The sequence below is a fragment of the Paralichthys olivaceus genome, chromosome 18 (genome assembly GCF_024713975.1).
Source record: "Paralichthys olivaceus isolate ysfri-2021 chromosome 18, ASM2471397v2, whole genome shotgun sequence".
In the NCBI taxonomy this organism is placed as follows: Eukaryota; Metazoa; Chordata; class Actinopteri; order Pleuronectiformes; family Paralichthyidae; genus Paralichthys; species Paralichthys olivaceus.
Window position 1 is genome coordinate 10,217,881 of NC_091110.1, and position 21,810 is coordinate 10,239,690.

Sequence of the window (21,810 nt, forward strand, 5' to 3'; positions counted from 1 at the left end):
AAATACTTCCAATGGAATCATGTATGGTAAATAATAAGCAGTGAATCTGCCCAAAAACTACACTCTGAATACATAAATCATAATAATAATAACTTTATTTATACAGCACTTTTGCAAAAACACGTTTACAAAGTGCTTCACAGACGTAAAAACAGAAAATACATCGTTACATGCAAGTTAAATTTAATGCAAGAAAATGGATTAAATAAAAGTGATAAAACACACATCTGGTTATGAGCAGCATAATAAAAACAATGAAATAAAGCAATACAAAAATAAAAGAGTAATGCATGCTCTTCTCAATAAAAATAGCTTTAGAGTGCTAATTATGATAATTAATATTCCACAAGTAGTGTCACATTTTTTATTATATTATATCATATTTTAAATCCATTTCAATTTTGAACTTAGATTGACAAACTCCCCAAGAATAAAAATTACAATAACAATTACAAATCCAGCAAGATTTGTGTCTTAGCTTAGGTCCAGCGTTTCCGGATGGGAAATGTTGAAGCATTGTACAAGAAGCTTAAAATTATCCTATATGGAGGAAAATGTATTGTACACAACCAGAGTGGGACTGTGTCGAGATTCTGGAGCACATTTGTTTTGAAAACACTGCTCCGAAATTATCGAGAATTATCGTACATCTGACAACACTGCTCATGTCACTAGAAGTTAAACGCTGAAACCAGTGGAACATCCAGATTTAAACATCTTGTGATAAATAGAAAACAGGTTTTACTAACTGGAAATACATGTGGACACCAATGACTTTTCATAGCAACTAAATGTTTGTTGTTCTGTCCAAGATTCTCCTTCTATTGTCTTCAACAACATTAAACTTGAATACCAAGGAAACAAAAGTGGTCAGAAAGACCTTGTTGAGGAAACCCTTGTTACCCAGGAACGGCCCATTAGCAAATACAGTGGCTTTATTATACTCCAATTAGAATTTTGAAGAGAAAAGAGGCTTTGATTTGGAGATGGCTGCACATTGTGCAGATGTCAGGGACAAGCTGGTGAATGCCCCCCCCCCCTTTCAACAAAATGTCCCCAATGGTTCTCTGCCAACTTTTGTCTGGCTCTTCGCCTGGTATCACAGAACTGTTTCCTGTGGATAGCAGTTTACCCTCGGACCAAAATTAAATAGTAACCAAGACTGAGACTTTCCTCTTTGGAAGAACACATTAGTTTCTTGGGTATTTATCTCTTTATATACAGTCTATGGTATTTCTATAGAGTGGGGTTCACAAATGACAAACCCTGTATTCCCAAGATGTGTACCTTTGATTTGTGTATTTATATTAATCCATTTTATACATAAAAGTGATTCCTCTTACATCAAAATTAACTATATATATTTAACTCTTGAAACGTAAAACAATTTAAATGAAATTGTAAATAGATGTGTAACTGTAGTATATCAAAACACAATGCTGTGTACCCATTTTGCAAGTTTTATCTGATTAAGAGCGGCACTATCAGAATATTAATGATGCTGCAGAACGGTACGTGAACATCAGGGCAGCCAGCAGGACTAAAACACGTCCGTCTTTGATGACATCAGACATCTGTGCAGGCACTAATGCAAAACTTTCTCATTATAAACACAGTCGCCTTTTCATCTGCAAGAAATACAAACAATTGTTTGATTGTTATTGGACTCCTACAGGTTACACATGCTGTGCGAGCAACAGCGGTTTGAATACTGAAAACACATAATAGAGCGCTATTAAGGTTACATGTTAAATTATCCCCCAAGGAGCCGTGATGTTATTGTTAAATAAAATTCAGTGGTAATTAAAATCAGTAATAAGTATCGTGACATATGTTTTGAACAGCAAGCACTAGTGTGTGTGTGTGTGTTTGTCCCATGCTAGATCAAATTGCTTCCCACCAAATGTGTGGACTGATGGACTATGTGCATAGAGGCTGGCTGAATTTATCAAACCTTTCATCCTTTCTGGCTCCCCGAGCCTCTGAACTAAGAGGTCTTAGCGGCATGTACGTTAATCAAAACAAAAGTCACATTGCAGCTGTGCTGCCGGCTCCCTGAGCGCAACCTCAGCCTTGTTTTTTACCTGAGAACCCACCTATCTAGAAATACATCTGCTAAAAACAAATGCTTTGTGTTGCTGCCCCGTGGTGCATTGAAAAATACACCAAGGCAGTGTGAATGAAGAACACAAAATAAAAGTTCAAATATAAGCAAAGAACAAATGGCAAACAACTCAATCACGGATGGTACTAAACTGTAAGATCCTTTTCACATCTGCCTGTCTTTCACTCCCTCGTTTGAAACATGATCACATGCAGCTATGACACCTTGCAATCATGCATGTATACACTGAGACACACAGGCACACAGCAAACCCACAGTACCGAACACGTTTGCCTGGGGTTAAGATCTAATGAGATCGCACAGTATCGGAGGGGCTCCTGCTGTACATCATTTATCTCCATAATTGTATCACAGCTCTTTTATTAAACCGAAAAAACATCACAGACGCCATTTAGCATAGAGGTATTATCCATTTTTACTGGTTCATCAATCATATTTCAGTCACTCTTCTGCCAAAATCTGTATTCATTATCATTTTCAAATGCCCTGCTGACACACGCACACACACAACCGCTGGGCTGCACAGCACGGACACAGGAAACATTTCTCTCTATCTTCATTACAGATTTTTTTGCAGGAAAAAGAAATCATTTGAAATTAGAGACGTGATCACATTTCTCCGCGTATATTGTTCGTCTGAAAACCAAAAATAATATGTACTCAATGCGAAGAGAAGTCTCTCCCCACTGTGAACAATATCATGTCTCACTGATAGTAATAAATGACATGTGGTTGTTTGTCCAGGCCTTGCTGAACCTGATTGCTGTGAGCCAGGACTCCAGTGGGGAGGGAGGGTCATTTAGAAAATAAGATACCCAATGGAGTGTTTTAATGGAAAGAAAATGTCAATTTTACGAGTGAGTGTCTTCCCGTGAAAAAAGTGTGATTATGCAGGAAGAAGTATGATTAGAATCCGACTGCGTGCATACGACTGAGCGTCTGAGTGTGGCGTGTCTACTGTATATCCACTCATGCATTACGTGTGCAAGAATGCATTCCTACTGGGCAGTGCACTCGCTGCATCCCATACAAGGTCACCTATCCGTGCAGTCACTCTGGGCTGCGTTCAATATGCATATTTCCTGATGATGCTGCAGTGCCGTGGGTGGTGGTGGTGGTGGTGGAGCAGCCAAGGCACATACTATCCCCATTTCACAGCCCAGTCATGTGAGCCTCATGTGTGGTGTTCGGGAAATTTTTACGTTTGCAAAACTGACCCAGATTTTTGGCGTATGCAGCAGCAAAGTTTTCATAAATCTAATTTGCTTTTGCCACAAGCAGGCATGACGGATTTTATTAGCAGCCTTGCTTGAGTTGTGAACTTAAAAATGCGATGATTATACTCTAATTAGAAATAGCCCAAAGTTGATATTTCTCTGTATCACTTAAAACAAATGAGCTACATTCGAGATGTCTTCTACGCCTAATTTAAATATGCATGCAAGGAACGTACAAGAGAAATGTGCTGCTACACGTGTTCTTCAAGTCCGGGTGGATTGTTCCTCTGTGTGACTTACAGTAACAGTGCAGCCACATGAAATATGAGATGAACAAGGCAGAGAAAGAAACGTCCTCAGAGATCTTCCACTATACCAGTAACTGAGGAGCACGTCTCTTCATTTCTGTGGAGCCAGAAATAGCAAGTCATTAAGAGAATGGCAGGTGATGGGCAGATTAGTGGGGCTCAGCAGAGGCGATACGTAATGAAGACACTTCAGCCTTACAGTATTCTTCCCTGCACCACTCACCCATCTTAGTCCCTTCATCCCTTGTTTTCCTTTTCTCATAAAACTTCAAACCACTTGTTTTTCTCTCTTTCTCCTATTCTCTTCCGGTCTTTCAAGTTGATGCAGAACTTTGGGGACACGGTGCGATGTGAAGTCGAGGTGTCTGAGAATATGCTACTCTCAGCGTGGCTTGAAAAACGGAAAGGAGAACGCACGGCTCCCATGACAAGTTACAGGAATTATAGAAATAATGAGCGCCCCGTATGCTGTGATAATTTTAATGAACTTGCTGAAAAGTGGTTTTATTGCACAACTGAAACACATCCAAGGGTGATATTTAAATGCACACTTCTCCATCTCCATCCTCACAGGGCTGCGATACTAATATACAGCTAATACTAATTAAGTCTTTTTTTTATCCCATACATTTTGAGTTTTATATTCCAAAGCAAGTTACTGTATTTTTAATTAATATATGCGTACACAGATAAAACCATCTGTGCTTAACCCACATGTCATCTTTTCAAATGATAACATTAAATGATGAAATATTTCCTCATTTGTCCACAGATTTAAAATAATGAATAAAAAAAACTTAATTTTGATAGAAAATGACCTAATTTGCAATCACTCCAATTAGGCACAAGTGAGTCATATGACATTTACAGCGGAAATTCCAAGACGCCTGCAGTTATATATTTCACAAAGCTCTAAAGATTTAAGTCTGTTTTGCTGTTACCCTCGGAGAGAATATGGTCTTTGTGTAAAAATACCCTGCATTCCTGTTCTCTACAGTCATTGGTCAATGTTCTCTTTGTGCTATAAACTGTGAAGCTCCAGGATCCTAATGCTGCGTGTTTGTATGAGTCACCCACACAAGTGAATGTACTGTATGTGTGTGCACAGTGTATGGTTCAGCTTGCTGTTGGCTACAGGTCCCTGATTACAGTGGGCTAATAAGGCTGCTAACATTTGTTTTTTCAATTTCACGACATGTATAATGAGTGCATGGCATTTGACTATAATATACAGTTAAATTGAGAATAAAATGAAACATCCTGTTACCTTGAATAAAAATGACAATTTGGTATTTTTCTGGTCTTGAACATTGTTGGAAATATTTTTCTTAGATAATGAAATTACACAAGTTAGAATGAGGAATTGTTTCATATTATATATTTCAACAAAGAAAAAAAATAGTGAAGGATAAGCTCATTGTCACAGTGTTTGGCTGGCAGACTTTCCCACTGATGATTCATGCACGTGTCAGAGACATGCTCATGTAAGACTGGTTTTGATGTGAAAACACAAACAATATAATTGAGTCTCAACGTACAAACACACATGCATCCAGTACCCACACATTTTCCTACACACACCAGACGTACTGCAGCTGCATTTGTTTGTATGTCACCAGGATGAACTCTGCATTTTGAAGTTTGCACAGACTGGCGGAACTTAGTTTTCTGACATTCGGGGCTTGGGGAAAAGTATGTGTACATTTGGTTCTTTGGATCTCATGTGCATCATCTCTTATTTACTTGGTTAGATGATTTTCTTGATGGCAGATGACAATTAGGGAGGATGTTCCAGAACTGTGGTTTCTGACTGTGGGCTGTGATACAGTCTTGGTCCAGTGGGATTCCACTGTTGTGTTCTGCTTAATAATCTAAATCCTCTTAATCCCCTTTGGCCCACTTCAGTCCTTTGATTGCTCCTTGTATTTTTATTACGTTATACTCCATTTTCATAATCTGGTCCACAGCCCTCGCATGGTGCGTGCTGCAGAGAAAGAAAAGAGACGGCCTAACGAGTGCTGTGTGCTGCTCTATAAGGTCATTCAGATTACAAGGGTCACTCTCTAATCCATAAAGCTGGGTATGTCTGCAACCAATTTGGTAAAAAAAAATTCTTGGAGAAAAACATACTGTAGGTTAACCTGGCTGTGGCCTGCTACATTTATGTGCATGCACAATCATTATGTGTTTTGTGTGTGTACTGTAAATATAGCTGAGCTAGCACGTTGTTTTTGCTCACTTTGCCACCTGGGAAGATGTCCGCAGGCGACAGAGGACAGATATTCACTTTGCTCAGTCACCATGGATCATGCAACACAACCTTTCGAGGGAAGTAATGCATTCAGCGATAAGCACAACAAAAGGCGGAGGAAAAAGTGCACTGTCAGCAGCCATCAAGATGGCAGAGTGTGATAGGCAAGTCTGGCTCAGTAATCAATCTGCACATGGACTCTATGCAAGGCCACAAAGTGCATTTCAAAGTCTGCTGCTTGGCTGGAAGGAAATTAAAAAAGAAACAGGCTTGGGAACTGGATGAAAAATGCAATGTGATGATTGCTAGTATCTCATAAAATATCTATCTGTCTCACACAGTCAAACAGTTGTTAAGAAACAGGGTTTTACCAAACTCAAAGTCAGTTTAATGTTGCTGGTGATGTTATGTTCCATGTACAAAGAATTGCTTAAAAAGTTCAATTCCACTAAAAACTTTAGGAACATTGGTATGTGTAATGTCTGATACCGCATCATTTAGATTTGTATTATTAGTCTCTATAGCAGCGATTTAGCTGCTTTACAGTTTAGGTAGTGTTTTCCCAGTGCTGGAATATAGGGACCTCTTCTGTAGGATTTTCTGCCATTCATTCAAAACAGGCTTTTTCACTGCATGTGCAGCTCCTTAGAACATCCAATAGGAGCGCCCTCTCTCTCCAAACTTCCCTGAAGTGATAGTGACACATACAGCTATGATTTTTACATCATTGACCTGACTGTCATGTGTCAACATCATACATTTTAAGAGTTATTCAGCAGTAAATACTGAATACTAAGATGGTATAGATCTTGGAGGCTGCACCTCTCTGTCTCCCCTTATTTTCCATTTTCTCTATCAACAGCCTGATGCCAAGGGTAAGATATACATCTGTCTAATTTCTTGGTTGTCAGCTCACCATCTGGTGCTGTGGCAACATTAAAGACAGGAAAAATAGTATCATACTATCAATCACAGACACAAACACACACTAGTGCAGAATTCATTAATTACTAATACCATCGGTGGTGACATCTTACAGGCAGATTGGTATTTTTTTTGTTTATACATCAATGTGATATTTTGTCAGGTTCAGTTTGACCCTGCTTTTTTATCTTATACTGTGGTTAGAGATATACAAAAGATAAACAGTTAAATCACAGTAGAAGAATATCTAAAGAACCATGTTATGATGTGGCAATACTTTGTTAGGTGTAGATAAAGATCATGTTTTGGTTACTTCGTTAAAGTAAGAGGACCTTGGTCACACGCTACATTCCGTGTAGCAATGAAACATGCAGAGGTCAGAATTAACTGCCTCCGCAAATGACCTTTGAGAGGGGAGAGTAATTATCAACCTGACTTTGTTTTCCCTGGTGTTTGTTCACTCTCTGCGCTCCCATCATTAGAATTCCCTGTAACGATGAAACCACTGCACGCTGTCTGCTCTGCACAGCAGATGGACAAAGTTAGCGACTAGCTGATGAACATAATGAAGCATTTAGCTGCTTAAGAGTCAGATATAGTGCTCAAGAATTAGACCCAACACATTGCATATAGACTCAGCAGACACTCACTAGGTGGCCAGTAATTCCAAATGAATGCTAACATGTCAGTATGCAGCTGTTAAGAGTGAAAAGAGTAAGTCTGCCATGACAGCAAATCTTTGAACGCTCTTCATAGCCTGCCATGTTCCATTAATAGGACTGACATTTTATTTTTGTACTCAACAAAGACACACTTGAGGTTTTTAGATGAGATGCATCTTGTCTTTGTGGACTGTAACAGTACTTATAAGAACAGCTTGAAGACCTTAATGAGCAAGAGAGATTTTACTTCTACTTCTTCATAAACTTTGGAGGCTGGTCAATTTGTTATTTGTCACATCTGAATAGCATCAATATTTTTTTTGACAGTAGGTTCACAGGAACGGCCTCAGAGCTAAATAATGTTTTCCTTCAGGTATTCCTTACAATGCAAAAGAATCAAGAGCTGAATCAATGCATTCACTCATTAAGGCAAACAAGAATAGATATATGAGAAGCTGTCTTGATGCCTTTTGTTACTCCAGAATGTCTGTTGGCCGCATGCTGTTAAATGTATGACCTCATGCAATTAGCCTATGATAAAGTGAAAAACTGTGAATTACCTAATAGACAGCTGTAATGAAGACATGTTAACATTTGACATTGCTAATGGCTGGTTTTGTAATACCTGTTTTTTTATGTTGTCTTGTGTAAAGCACTATAAGAGGAATACATCAGAAAAGAATACGGAAAAAAAGTACACTGTTCACTATGGCAAGCATCTAAAGTTCCTGTGCACATTAACACACGCCATCAGTGCGTTTGCTCGCCTCTCAAACGCATCTCTAATTTGTTTCCTAATTCTCTCGCAGGTGACGGAGACACGGACGGGGCCACTGGGATGCAGCAGCTATGACAATCTGGACTCGGTCAGCTCAATCCTGCTGCAGAGCCCTGAGAGCAAGCTTCATCTGCAAGGTAAACAAACCCAGCCCCATCAATATTTTCAACAGAGCCGCCCCATGATGCTTGACATAACCAGCCAGCGGGGTCAAACTCCATTTTGGCCTCGAGAATCAAAGGCGATCTGCTTATAAAAGTGGAATCAGGGAGAAAAACGGTTTGTGCCTTCTCAGAAATTCAATGTCAGTGCATTTTTTAATTGGTGCTGGGACTGGGATGGATCTGCTTACCGATCCCCTCGAGGGATTGTGATGCGATTCTCAGAGGTTATAGATGTCTGCTCATGCTCCGACATGATTGTCCTACATCTTTTTCAAAGCTTTGATCAAGGATGAGCCTGAATTCAAATCAGTTTTATGATTTGTGCAAACAATTTACAGACAACACTGAGAGAAAGTGAGAAAGCAAGAAAACACAATTTGTACGTATTGTTGTACTTATTAATAATAATAAGTAGATTCAAAGTCTAATATATTTGTGTTCCATCATTCTGTATCTCAAGACTCCAACACATAAATATGTCCCATTTTTGTATTCCTCCAAAAGGATTGTACGAGCACTTCACTCACATATCACACATCAATGGATTCAAATAGAAACTTTTACCCATTAGTGGTTATGTCCTTTTAAGCGAAAAATAGTTCCATCTTGAATATTGACACAAGTAATAATTAGCCTAAGAGAAGGAATTGCTTGTGGTGACAGCCTCCCAGTGGGAAAGAATGATGAAAGACGGTGTCACCGTGGTCAAGTGTTTGAGCAGAGTAGTTGGTTCTTTGATTTATTTGAGTTTACGTGGGTTATTAAAAGATGTTTGAGAATCACAGAGGCATATTTTCAATCCAATCCCCAACTACCCCCTTTTCCGTTTCCTTGCTGACGGGATCATTCCTCGGTTTGTCAAAGAAACACTTTTAAGTCCTCCGCTGCCACTTACTGAAAGGACTCTATAGGTTTTGGGAAAAGCTTTATAGTTATGCTCCGAATGTATTGGCCTTGTTCTTTGAAGACTGTTCTGTCACCTGACTGATATATGACAGGTCTGGGAATGATTCTTTCTTTTGGCTTGATAACGACTCCACAGGAATGAAAAAGCCTTTTGTGATTGGTTCCTAACTTAGAGTTTTATATTATAGGCTGAGTTATATTTATGTGATGTGTGTGTGTGTGTGGGCGCTGGCTGGAGGGAGATCTTGAGAGTTCTCCTGAAACTGTGATCCGTTAAAAGCAATTATCTTTTCTGCCTTTAATTAGAAAGATGGTGTAACTTCTTCGACAGTCACAGTTGCTCTTCAAAGTGATGGCACTTCAACCAGCCCATGCAGTGGCATGTAGTCAGTGGAGAGCTTTTAAGGTCTGCGCTGCTCACATATATTTATAATAAGATCCAGTCATTTAATTCACCCTACAGTTTTCACTCTGTCCTGAACTCAAGTGCAAGCATAATAATTAGAATTATTTTAGTGACACATATGGTATGTTCCTCTCAGATCAAACCTGCCATGTGGGGATTTAATGAAACGGATACGTTTCCTTACGTAGTTCTGATATTTGCTTTTTTCGTAAAAATGTGTGTTGTATTGTTAGTTGGTAGAGTGATGCCTGGTGGGTGCTAACTGGCTGCTAGAGTGTTGACATGTACTTTCAGGCTATAGGGTGTCATAAGGTCATAAGGATTGCTAGGGGATACAAGGAAGTAGTCTGGAGCAAGAAACCAATGGAGGCAAAAGGAGATTGAGTTTAAATGTCACTCAAGTCGGGGCTCTACCCCAAACTGGTGCCTCACCCTAACCGTGGGGCGTTTCCACACCTGAAGGTCTTGACCAAGGTTCATGTCTTTGTTGTTTGTGGTTTGTAGAAGGAAGAGCATCCGACGACAATAATTCAGCAGCTAGTATTCTTTCCATTTCAATGAGAAAATTAACATTCTTCTCTTCAAATATTATACTTTTAGAGCAATCCTGCAAACCACTTTCACTTCTTTCTTTTCTTATGTTCTTTAATGCCGTCTCAGCTTCCTGCAATTGGTCCAAAAGTCTGAACTATCCAAAAAAGTGCTTTCATGCGGCAAACTTACCAAACCATGGCTCAGTTTCATGCAGACTGAGACCACCTATTTTGGTCCATTGGTTCGTACTGTGGTCAGAGGCACTTTACACCTGATATTTTGGTTTGGATTAAACTGAAAAGTCATATTCACAGGTATAGACTGTTATAGTAGTTAAGTATACTGTCATGGCACATATATGATGTGATTGGCCATGGCCGACTCCAGCCCCCAAACAAATCAAATGATTATACGATGATGGATCACCCCTGTTCCCACACCACTTCTATGTGTGCCATAGATACTGCAACATTACCTCTAGTGTGTGCCGCCAAACAGTGCACTTTAAATTCCTGGAACCAAAGGGTCCCGAGCTTCAAATGCGTCCTCTATTCTGCTGCGGCTCCAATTAAACCGATGAAGTGCTTGAAATAGAAATAGATTTAGACAAATTAGAAAAACACACACACTCAACAGAAGATCATGTTTAAAGCACTGTCTGAGCAGCATGTGTATGAATGTTATTTTTTTCCCCCCTTTATCTATCTGCACTTTGAAAGAAATTGCATGTGTAGAAAATTGCAAGTTAATGGTTGAGCCATTTGGAACAACATGAAAACCTCTCAGTCGTTCCCAAAGCAGCTTGATCACCTTTCATGTTACCTGATAGATTAACTATATCTCTTGACTGGACTTCACAGTTGGGGCCCAAAAAAAATAACAGCTTAAACAGCATTGTCTTCTTTGACTACCCACCACAAATGTACTTTATAAGTCGTCCCTAGAGGAGGAAGGCATGTGCTGAGCCCAGGACCGCTCTAACAAGCTCTAGCACATCTAATGAACACCCGCCATGTGTCTCAATTTCAAACGCCTGTTGACCTTTTACCAGACAATTAGCTAAAATGCAAAGTCTGGGCATTTAAACTGTGGGGAGGAGTCACATCTGGCCAGGGTGGACGATCACAATAACATGGCAGCGCCATGGAACATAGAGGACCTCATCCTGCAACATTTTAGTTGATATTGAACTATAGATTTTGTTGTAGTTACTAAACTAAATATTTATTTGCAAAATCTTTACAGATTAAATTCCACTGACATGTCTCCAGATGACCACAGTATATTTATCTCTGTGTTTTGTTTGCTCTCTCCACACTGGTAGCCTATGATTTATTTTAAAACGTGCAGGTATGGCAGAGGAGTTTCTTGTAAAAAGATTTTAAAAATTAACAATGCACTTGTGTTGTACGTCTAAAATTTGGTGAAATCAATCAATAAAGAGACGGGAGAAAATCTACATCTGTCTCTGTGAGGTAATGTCGACCAGAGGGAGCGTGGAGCTGCACCGTTTTACTCTGTTGTAGTCAATTTATGGTTTCCTCAAATAACAACAATGAATCTCAGTTGAATACATTTTTTCTGTAAGGTGTAAACAAACATGCTTTGACAAATTCGCTGAAAAAGTTTGTACTCAGACATTTTTCAGCAGGGGGAAATAAAGCAAGGAGATAAAAGCTTGAGCCACTGTGTGAATCCAAACTAAAATATTCACTGGTTAACAAAACATAAGTCAGTGGTGATGCAGCACAACAGGCTACCAACACAGGCTGAGCCAGAACAGTCAGATACAGTGAGCAGTGTCATCAGAAACAGAAAGAGAAAATGTTTATGACATTTCCTGAATTCTAGCTTTTTTGGCAGCTCCTTAGGCTCCAATGTAAACATGTATTTTTCTCCAACTGAGCTTTGGTGGGAAAGTGTTTTTGAGACGAGCTGTCTAAACCACCACGAGAAAGGGAATGAAAAGACCGCAAACAAATGTTAAATTCTATTTTTAGATGGTGCAGTTACAGAATCTCATATAGTTTCTTGCACTTTTCTATTTGTGTGACGCAGTTGGAATTTTAGTTTTGCAAAATATATATTTATTATTATTAATAGTATTATGTTGGAAACTTTTTGTATCTTGGTATATATGCATGTGTCTGTCTGTCTGTCTCTCTGTCTGACTATCTTTCTATCATCTATCCATCCATCTGTCCAACCATCTAGATATCCACTCATCCATCCATCCAATGTGCTATTTATCATTGTCTCTTCCTAAATTAAGATGTCACTCAGTCTATACCTTAATCACCCTAATTCATATTTTGGACTCTTCAAAGTCAGATTTTTCAGATATTAAACAAAATCCCTTCATACATAATGCTGCTACACCCACACCACCTTTGGATCTTGTAAAAACCTTAATCTAGACGAGCCATTTAAATTACTTATGAATTAAAAGAAGAGGGGATCATATTAGTATGCAGCACCATGTGAGTCAAAAGGATGCAGTAACAGTCAGCCCACTCTGTTTCATTATATTCTAATTAAACCTTTAATCATGCCTTTTTCTCTCCCGCTTTTCTTTATTTTTCATTCCAAACCTCAGCACTTTATCTACCTCGAGGCCTGCATGTAACTTTGGTGGAAAATAAATAGAAGGAACTGAGGACAAGCTGGTAACCAAACATTTTCACAGATTGGTTTTGAGTGAGATTAGGTTCAGAACAGCCTGAGACAGCATTCTGGTTGAAACTAAGGGGGAAGAAAAGAAGCACGGCGAGTTAATTTAGTTGTGGTCAAATCTTTTCCTGTGGAGACACTTCTTTCCAAAATAACAGAAATTTTCAAAAAGGGATTTTTTTTCTCTCTCTCTCTGCTTCTCAACCCTGTGGTCTGCTCTTTGTGCGCTTGTGGGGCTGTGAGCTCCAGATAACACAATACGGATATGACACTCCCTGGATATCCCCTCTGTTTTCACTTAGATTTACTTTAGAGTGCTGCAGTGGAATCTGACATCAAGGGAGCTACCTATCAGTCCAAACTCAGTCTCCCGCTCGCCCACAGTCCTGCTTTGTAAAATGTTTGGCAAATTAACCAACACTTTGTGCTTCCTCCATTTTTCCCCCAACAATCATCAGAATTAAAGATGGCACTGGAACCATTTTTTTCACTTTAGATTTCATGCATGACTTAGTGAGGCTTTGATCTATTAAACATGGAACTTTCCTTTGCTTCAACTTAACGTGACTCTGGAGGTTTCAGTTTTACATTTTCCGGCATGTGTAGCATCAGAGTGCGTGCTCCACGCGCCATTTTACTCGCAGCTATAAGAACTACGGCACAAATGAGAAACGGAATGTGTCATTAGCAGAGAACTACACTGGTGGACATGCAAAAGGAACTCATTGATCTTAAAGCTGTCAGCCCACATAAATAACAGAACAGCCTTGCACACGTTGATGAATCTGAACATGATAAAAATCGACCTCTTTTGTGTCTTAAATTATCAGCTGCAGCAAAGACAAACAGTGCATCTGCAGCGAAACCCATGAATCTGAAACTCAACAATCGGAACAGAGACAATCCCTTTTTTTGTTTATTTTTTCAAGTTCATTCTGAATAGATCGGCACTATTTAGCTTCACTGCAATTTGGGATTTAAATACACTTTGGTTCCCCCACATTAATTTGTTCTTTATTTTGTTTGTCCACTCTCCAGGCTAAAGCCGAGAAACCTGATGATATTGGTTTTGGCTGGATTCTCACCCTCTGCTTCCCCTGGGATCCAGAAGTAAAAAAATCTATTATTAAGGCGTGAGAATTAAAGGAAAGAGGGAATTAGCGTGTGGCAGGGAAATTGTCAGGGTTTTAATTGTTTACTTAAAATCTTATTATGCGGTATGTTTCAGGTTGTTGGGAGAAAGTCCATTTGTTTTTTATATTATTTTCAAATCCTCATGTCCAGCCATCTGCTAGTACTAATTATTGATCACCAGTTTTTAATTGGTGTTTTTAAAAAAAAAAAGAAAATTAAAGGGACTTTCAGGATATTAGGCAGAAGACTGAATTATCATGTGTGTAATTTGTATTGAAAACAGCAAATTAGTCACATGCAGTGCAGTGACTGGGCCAAAAAAAGCTGAAAGGCCCAGGAACCCCAACAAGCCATTACCTCACAAGGACCCAATCACCTCCAATATGGTTCTCATAAATTGGCTGCAAAACAAAAGCAAACTAATTTGCTTCCTTCTATCCCCACCACATGCTTTTCTCTCTACGTTCTTTTCCCCTGGTTTCCTCAAGAGCCCATCTTGGAAGAGCCATGAGCCTATCTCGGAAGATTTATGAATATGTTAGAATAGCCTGAGCCAACAGTTTTCAAAGTGGTGAAGTGAAAATAAATTAAACTGGCCCTGTAGGCAAGTCGTGCGGAGAGTGATGAATTAGATACTCATTGCTCTGTTGCTCGATGCCTGTCGCTCTTTTCAAGTGAAAAAGCTGCAAACATTACGGGGGGAAGACAAACAAACATACAAATCAATTAAGTTGTTTTTGATGACAGACTTGTTGAGGAATTGATTTGAAGACTAAGGTATGTCAGTAAACACAGTGTCCTCGGTTTATTAAAGAGCTGTTTACAGAAGAAAAATCTTTGATGCAAATCATGGAGAGCAAACGTCGGAATAGCAGCAGTAAACACAGGTATTTTCTTTTATAGTCTTTCTCTCTCCATAGACACACAAACCATTGTTTGGCCTTTTACTGCCTTTCCTTTTCCTTATACAATCATGGACACAATACAACCAAAGGATATTTAATGATTGATGATACTTATACTGGTTTGAGACATTCACTGAACTCCTGGGAAACTGCAAACATTCTTCGGAGGAGCTGTATATGTGAATGCAAATGTTGAGGCGGAGAACTTCCAAACATACTCCAAGTAAAGTTTATGAGGGAGTTTTTAGAACACCACTGTTGCCAAAGTGCTCATTGTTAGAATTGTTGGCTTTCTCTATAATTGTGTAAGGTCGGTTAGAAAGGCCGATGCCAGTATCGATGGGATGCATCCCAGAGTTCATGTCTGAAAACAGCTTTAGAAATCGTTGGGTAAATTGAGCTATGCCTCACAGATTAGCGAAGGCGGTGGCGAACCACCTCTTAGACAGGCTCATGTTGTCGAACAGAGACCCTTTATGAAAACGTGCGCCCCTTTTTCCTTCATAGAACTGACAAGGCGGGACAATTTTCAAGATGGATGGCTGCACGTGTTCTTGTTTTTTTTTTCTTATTCCTCGTGTTCTGTGTTGACCGGGAGGTCAGCTTTCAATCGGAAGTGGTGAATCAAGAGCGAGTTTCCATTTGGGACAAGATGACCATAAACCCCTCATTCACCCACCCCCTCACTCACACTTGCCAGCTGCAGTTTGCCATTTCTGCAAGTGCCACGGTTCTCCACTCAGTCTTTCTTCAATCGCTGACAGACTCTGTCTCATGAATAGATTGAGGGCGTCTGTACTCTATTCTTCCTTTTTACAGAGAAGAGACCTTGTAGTAGCCTAGTGAAAGCTGCTTTTACAAACACTTTAATTGTTCTTTATAGTAAGTCAATGTGCATTCATCACTTGGGTGTTATGCAAAGGTTTTAAGTCCGTCCATCCATCCATGTTTTATCAATACTGCTTGTCATCTGTGGTTAGGGGGATGGAGCACAAGGTGGGGTACACCCTGTAGAGTTCACCAGCATATTGCAAGACCAAGTGTCAAGTCATAATGAATAAAACTTGAGTACAATGAGGTTAATATTAAAAATGGGGGAGACTTGAGTCCTTCTGACTTGGCTCTATGCTGCATGTCTTTTCTGCCCTCTAGCTAGTTCATGTCCTGTCAATAAAGAGGACATGCCCCAAATAATACTTTTTACTGTTTACCAATAAATACTTAATTTCCAGCTGAATCAAAACCTTTAATACATATGCATGATATTGTATTTATATGTTTTTATGATGCCAGTACACTGATAAAGTGTTTGAGAATTTGAATAACATGTTACCATGTAAACCTCTAACACTTTGAATATTTAAAATACTGAATATGCAACCCACAAGGTTTAGTTTGTGTAATGATTGGATTTCAATTTCAGATTACTGCACGACTGGATGACTCAGCAGATTGTTTGCCCTTTAACGAAATGTAATGCAAACATGTGCTTTTCGATACAAACAGATTAGCATTATTTTTGTATTTAAGGATGTTTCATGTCAGTGATAAGTCTGGGCTTTTGATCTGAGACGTGTGTACAGCGCATCTTGACACTTTGAGGGCAGTTGTGTCTTTTATATCTGAAATGGAAATGTCAGAGCCTGTCATACATTCCCTCTTCCCCCACTCTCCAGGGTTCTTGTAAAACATGTGATTTCTGCAAGGGGCCCGCAAAGGGTGTGTAAGTTTGCGCGCGCACTGGGCACATGCGCTTGTGTGTTTGTGCACACGCGAATGTGCGACATGGGTACCATCTCTCACCAGCCCTACTGCTACTGCTGTGCGGGGACACATGGCAGCGCACGACAGAACAGATTGAGCAGTGCAACAGAAGAGCACGGGCAGCCAACAGCAACCAGATCTCTAATTACATGCAGAAGCCATATTTTGTAAAACAGCTAATATCCAAATTCAGAACAAAAAATATCACATTCAGTTTGAACAGATTAAGCATCATTCCAAACTGAAATTACAAATTTGTTTTTCGCTGCGCTGTGATCATGCACACTGGGAACAGAGAAGAAAAGTAATCACTGACTTTAACTCGACTTGTGCGTGTGTGTCCAGTGTGCAATACAACTGGCAACAACTCAGCCGGTGGAGAGCTCATCTACCTCCGCAGACTGTCTGCTCTCCTCAATCCTGCAATCGCTACACCATGCAATTTCAGCAGTTCCCTGTTCTTCACTCTAGAGGCAGGAGCAGGGAGCATCGAATGCCAAGACCATTTTCATACGTAATTTATGCTTTTACTGTGATTACTGCACCAGCATCCTTGCTTCCCTTTCTGTGCTAACAATACAAATAAGTAGGTTTCATCAAAGCTAACAATATATAGACATAGTGCAAAACACATTGTGTTCTGTAAGTCTTTTTGTGGCATACATACAGTACAGTGTATCATGTGTGCATATGCAGCCACTTGTATGTTAATTTGCTCTCGGAAATGGGATTTTCCATCCCCCTGCTGCTTTGCTGCTTCAAATATATCCATGTCTAAATATTCATGTAGGAAAAAAAAACAAAAACAGAGCATGAAAAGGACATTTGAGATAAAAATTACTGATTAAATTCAGTAGTTCAACACAAACACACCAACGCTTGAATAAGACGTAAAACAAAGAAATGTGCGTCTCAGCCCTGTTCGACAACAAAAGCTGCTGCCTTCCAGAGTGCTTAGAACACTTATGATAATCTACAATAATCTACTCAGCACAGACTCAGCAACACATTATCCGTTTGAATGCAAAATGCACCTCATTCAGAACTTTAAAAAATGCTAACATATTCTGAGAGCAGAGAATAGCTCCAGTGGAACATGTTATTCTCTGTCAGACCCAATTCATGGGCATGCACACACACACACTGTCAAAGACCTAAAGCGATTTATGCAAAGAAATGAAAAGTGGATAAATAGCTACTCTAACTGCACCTTTACCTCACAGTTGTCACTCATGTGAAATGGGCCACGCAGCAAATCTTAAAACTATATGCCCCTGCTGCATCAAATATCTGGGGATCAGGGAGGCAGCCTGGGCAGGCCTGCATGTACTGAGGGGAAACACAGGCAATCTTCCAGTTCAGAGGTCTTCGGTTTGTATCATGGCTGCAACAGTAATCTCCAATGGTAATTTAAAGCCCCCTCATCGAAGTAATGCACTTTATTGCACCGGTGGATTAAGTAATGATTATTTTGCAAAATTGCGGCCACACAATGGTCAATTAATCTTTAATGAAACCGTAACTTATGAGGCGGAGCGTGGCATTGCAATAAGCAGGCAACCGCTTGCCAAGGCAGTTACTAGCCTCAGTTGTGGCCCTCACTCTCCATCTATCACCATGTAAAAATAGAGCTCTCCAGGAAGACATTATGAAAAGGCAAAGTCACAGTTGCAGAATTTTTTAGCATTCATGGAATGTTTGAGGGCCTATATCCTCCGACCTACGTGAAGAAAATATATCAGCCTCTGATGTATGCAGTGAGATTAACTGCCATTTTGAGGCGCTATTTATTTAGAGCAAGCCAGGCATAGGGGTTGCAGGGAATTATGTGCACTGACAGAGCATGAAGTTGGAGGTTATCAAATGGCTGCATGGGAATTCCAATATGCACCTTTCGTTTCATCAGCAGCTCCTTAATGATGATAATCCAATACCCAGTGTTTTCCTCTACCACACACCTGCCTCAGCCCCATATTAACTGTGGATTTATGGTCCAGTTACTCTGAGTTTTCACATGTTACTGCACAAACACAGCAAAGTCACAAAGATGAATGTTTCTATAGTCTGATTAGTTTCTCGTTTCATTTTGGGCCCGGAGGACTCCACCTCTCAAACTCCTTCCCCGCTGCACTAACAAATGTTGATGGATTTACTTTTATTGCATGACATCATTTCTACACTGAAGTGGGTGGACGAGACATCGAATATCCAGTAGTTGAGTACATGCTCGAGTGGGAGAATATTGGGGATTGGGGGGAGCCGGAGAGGTGAAGAAACAAGAATGAGGAGAGTGATTGATGGAGTGAATGAGAGCCAAAGGATGATGGGGGGGATGAGTCGAGGGGGCATGTGCATGAGTGTGGCGGGAGTAGGAGTGAGTGTAATGAAGTAAGACAGAAGAGATGTGTACAGAGAACACAAGCAGAGGTGGAGGGAGAGAGGGAGAGGCACTGAAAACGAAGGGACAGAAACATTGTGGGAAGAAGAGAGTGGAAACAAGAGATCACAAGACTGATAGTACTGACCTGAGTGTCAGCATCCCGAATGGTTCCTTCTGCAATCTCCCAGCACCAGCACATTCATTTAAAAAATGAAGGTGCGTGCGTGTGTGCGTGCGTGCGTGCGTGCGTGCGTGATGGTAGGGTTAGGGGTATGAAGTATGGTTAGACAGGAGAAGCAGAGAGGGAGGGCTGAGGCACTTTGGTGTTATTGTGCACCCGGCCGCTGGCACCAGCACTGTCAGTGAGCCGCGTTGATCCGTGAACTTGCCATCTGGATTCTCCCACAAATCACATTAAAGTTTCAAGCCCAGGAATACATCAAGCTAAATGAATATTGGATCCAGGGGCCGCAGACAGGCCTGATGGAGAAAAAGCTCCCGTGCAACCCAACTCTTTTGTGGTCAGACATGATCAATCCATTCCCTTTACTCGCTCCATCCCTCCCTCCGTCTGTTCCCCTCAGAGCTGATGGGCAGTGGTTCTGATGAGGTGTAGAGGAGAAGGGAAGCGAGTGATATTTAAATGAGAGTAGACGTTACAAGGGAAAGGTTGCTTCGTGGCAGGGGAGTTGAAAGTGTGAAAGATTGTCCTCTGTGGTAGCCACACATGTGAACTCAGGTTAAATTTTTTCTACAGTAAATGTAATATACATCATTATTGTATACAGCTATGACCTTGATTAAAAGTCATAATTATGAATATACTATTGACTATTTGTATTTCAGGTTTTTTCTTTAAAGGCTGTTGCCATGACAGCGGATGTTGAAGTTCTCCTTTTGTCTCCTGAGCCAAGTATTGGCACATATTGTATTAAAACTTATACCCGCTTTTCAAATTACCCACTGTTATCAGGTTAGTGTATGTTTTTGCATGAGCATTAATTGCCACAAGCATAATAAGGATACAATTTGACTCTAACCTGAAAATAATTCATGCATGCAGTGTGAATTATTGCCTCACTTTCCTCTTCATTTCAGCAGCATTACGTTGTTTCATGAATGTTTGTATAAATGGATTTCAGCTTTAGGTGAAAGATAATAGGTGGGTGGGGGGAAAAAAGAAAAACTGTGCAATCATTCATCATTCAATAACATATTATGTTCTGGCTCCTGGTTGCATATTTTCTGCTGAAGCACTGTTTGCATACAGGTAAACCCATTAAGAAAATATTGCCTTGCAAGATGCAGTTTAATACAACAAGGAAAAAATCTTTTTAGTTCTTTTCCAATCCAGTGGTTTGTAGAGCTCAGGATTTATTTTATCTGGGCTTGGACTGAGGACAAAGCCTTTACTGCTCATCCACCTTCACGTCTACGAGATCCCTACAGTGAGATATGCACTGAGTCAGTATAAAAAATTATAAACTGGTATAAAAATTTGTTCTTTCAAACTTGAGTATGCAAACCACAAGCAAATCCAAACTGTAAACAACGCAAATGAAGGGAAACAAATTCTGTGCTGAATAAACCAACATGGCACCAGAGAGCGCTCATCAATCACACGTTGCCTCATCATGAGTGACCACAGACAGAAACGACTCAAGTAGAACAGAGCTTTGAAACTGTTCTTTTTAAAAGTACCGAATGAGTGCTTATGACACAAAGCAATCTTGGAAGAGCAGTCAGCCATTTCACACCCACTTTTTTCATTTCTAGTAACTTTTTCTCACATATGTGTTTATTATAGCAGTGAAGAGATTTCTTTATGAAGTAAAAAGTACATTCAATAAATAAAAGGGGGGGGGGGGTAATTGAGCTCATGCAGTAGTTTGTACTCTTCACATTTTTCATTAGATCTTGCCGTGAGCTTCTGTAAATTCTAAAGAGGAGTTTACTTTCTAGTGTGTTTTAATTATATACGATGAAAAACGTTAACGCTTCATTTCTTTTGTGTGTAATTGTGCACTGATTTCCAACATTAAGACAAATGAACAAGAGCGGGTTTGCATTTCTTCTCAGCTTGTACTTCATATCATAAACAATAAAGAATCCGTTACGCTTGATTAAAACCTCCCACTTATCTCTTTTCCAGGTCTTCAGGTTATTTTCCCAGAATACCTGCAGGAGAAATTTGTTCAGTCAGCTCTGAGCTACATTATGTGCAATGGAGAGGGAGAGTACGTCTGCCGCAACAACCAGTGCATCTGTCAATGCGCCGAGGAGTATCCCCAATGCAACTGTCCCATCACCGACATCCAGATCATGGAGAACACCCTGCTGGGGATGTCTGAGTCATGGGCTACCTCTTATAAAGACTTTGAGAACTCTGGTAAGTTAGAACTCCTTCTAATTTTCATTTAGTGCATCATGATAATTATATAAATAATATGTCATGTGAGTTAAGACGTATCAGGTTTTTTTGTAAAGAAGGAATTCTTGACACATTTAGCAATTATACATCTTAGGTGCATATTATTAATAAAAACATAGTAGCTCATATTCAGGTTCAGAATTTTAATTTGAATAATTACTTAAAGGGTTTATATGCTCTAATGTTCAAAAAAACATTACTGTCCATTGCTGTGGCTCCTCTTCTCAGCCTCAGTCTAAAACACTTGGTCT

The 21,810-nt window shown here is 39.9% G+C and overlaps 1 protein-coding gene across 2 annotated transcripts in view; it reads left to right on the plus strand.

Annotated features, from left to right (window-relative positions):
* brinp1 (bone morphogenetic protein/retinoic acid inducible neural-specific 1) overlaps positions 1-21,810 on the plus strand; it is a 103,503-nt gene that overhangs the window by 67,366 nt on the left and 14,327 nt on the right. For both annotated transcript variants that reach the window (XM_020082579.2, XM_069513849.1), the window contains exons 5-6: positions 8,297-8,402; positions 21,281-21,517. In XM_020082579.2, the coding sequence (XP_019938138.1) occupies positions 8,297-8,402; positions 21,281-21,517 (343 nt within the window). The remainder of the gene's footprint in view (positions 1-8,296; positions 8,403-21,280; positions 21,518-21,810) is intronic.